Source organism: Buceros rhinoceros, unplaced genomic scaffold (genome assembly GCF_000710305.1).
Source record: "Buceros rhinoceros silvestris isolate BGI_N320 unplaced genomic scaffold, ASM71030v1 scaffold9519, whole genome shotgun sequence".
NCBI lineage: Eukaryota > Metazoa > Chordata > Aves > Bucerotiformes > Bucerotidae > Buceros > Buceros rhinoceros.
The window spans coordinates 21,126-21,438 of record NW_010432074.1 but is presented as its reverse complement, the minus strand read 5'-3'; the positions used below and the strand labels follow the sequence as shown (position 1 = coordinate 21,438).

Sequence of the window (313 nt, the reverse complement as noted above, 5' to 3'; positions counted from 1 at the left end):
GCTGGAGCCCATGTCCGGTGCTGGCATCTCCATCAACTTCGCCAAGGTGGCCCGGACGGTCGTGCTGCGGCACGGGGACCTCCTCTCCCTCGGTCTCTACTACCTGCTCCTCTACAAAGACCCCATGAAGGCACAGCCGCTGCTGGAGCCCATGTCCGGTGCTGGCATCTCCATCAACTTCGCCAAGGTGGCCCGGACGGTCGTGCTGCGGCACGGGGACCTCCTCTCCCTCGGTCTCTACTACCTGCTCCTCTACAAAGACCCCATGAAGGCACAGCCGCTGCCGGCGCAGACCCTGCTGAGGCTGGCGGCG

At 65.5% G+C, this 313-nt stretch overlaps 1 protein-coding gene across 1 annotated transcript in view; it reads left to right on the top strand.

The window, feature by feature from the left end:
- Nucleotides 1-10: 10 nt before the first annotated feature.
- RADIL (Ras association and DIL domains) overlaps nucleotides 11-313 on the top strand; it is a 9,882-nt gene continuing 9,579 nt past the window's right edge. The window contains 1 exon segment of the mRNA XM_010143645.1: nucleotides 11-310. Coding sequence (XP_010141947.1) covers nucleotides 11-310 — 300 coding nt within the window.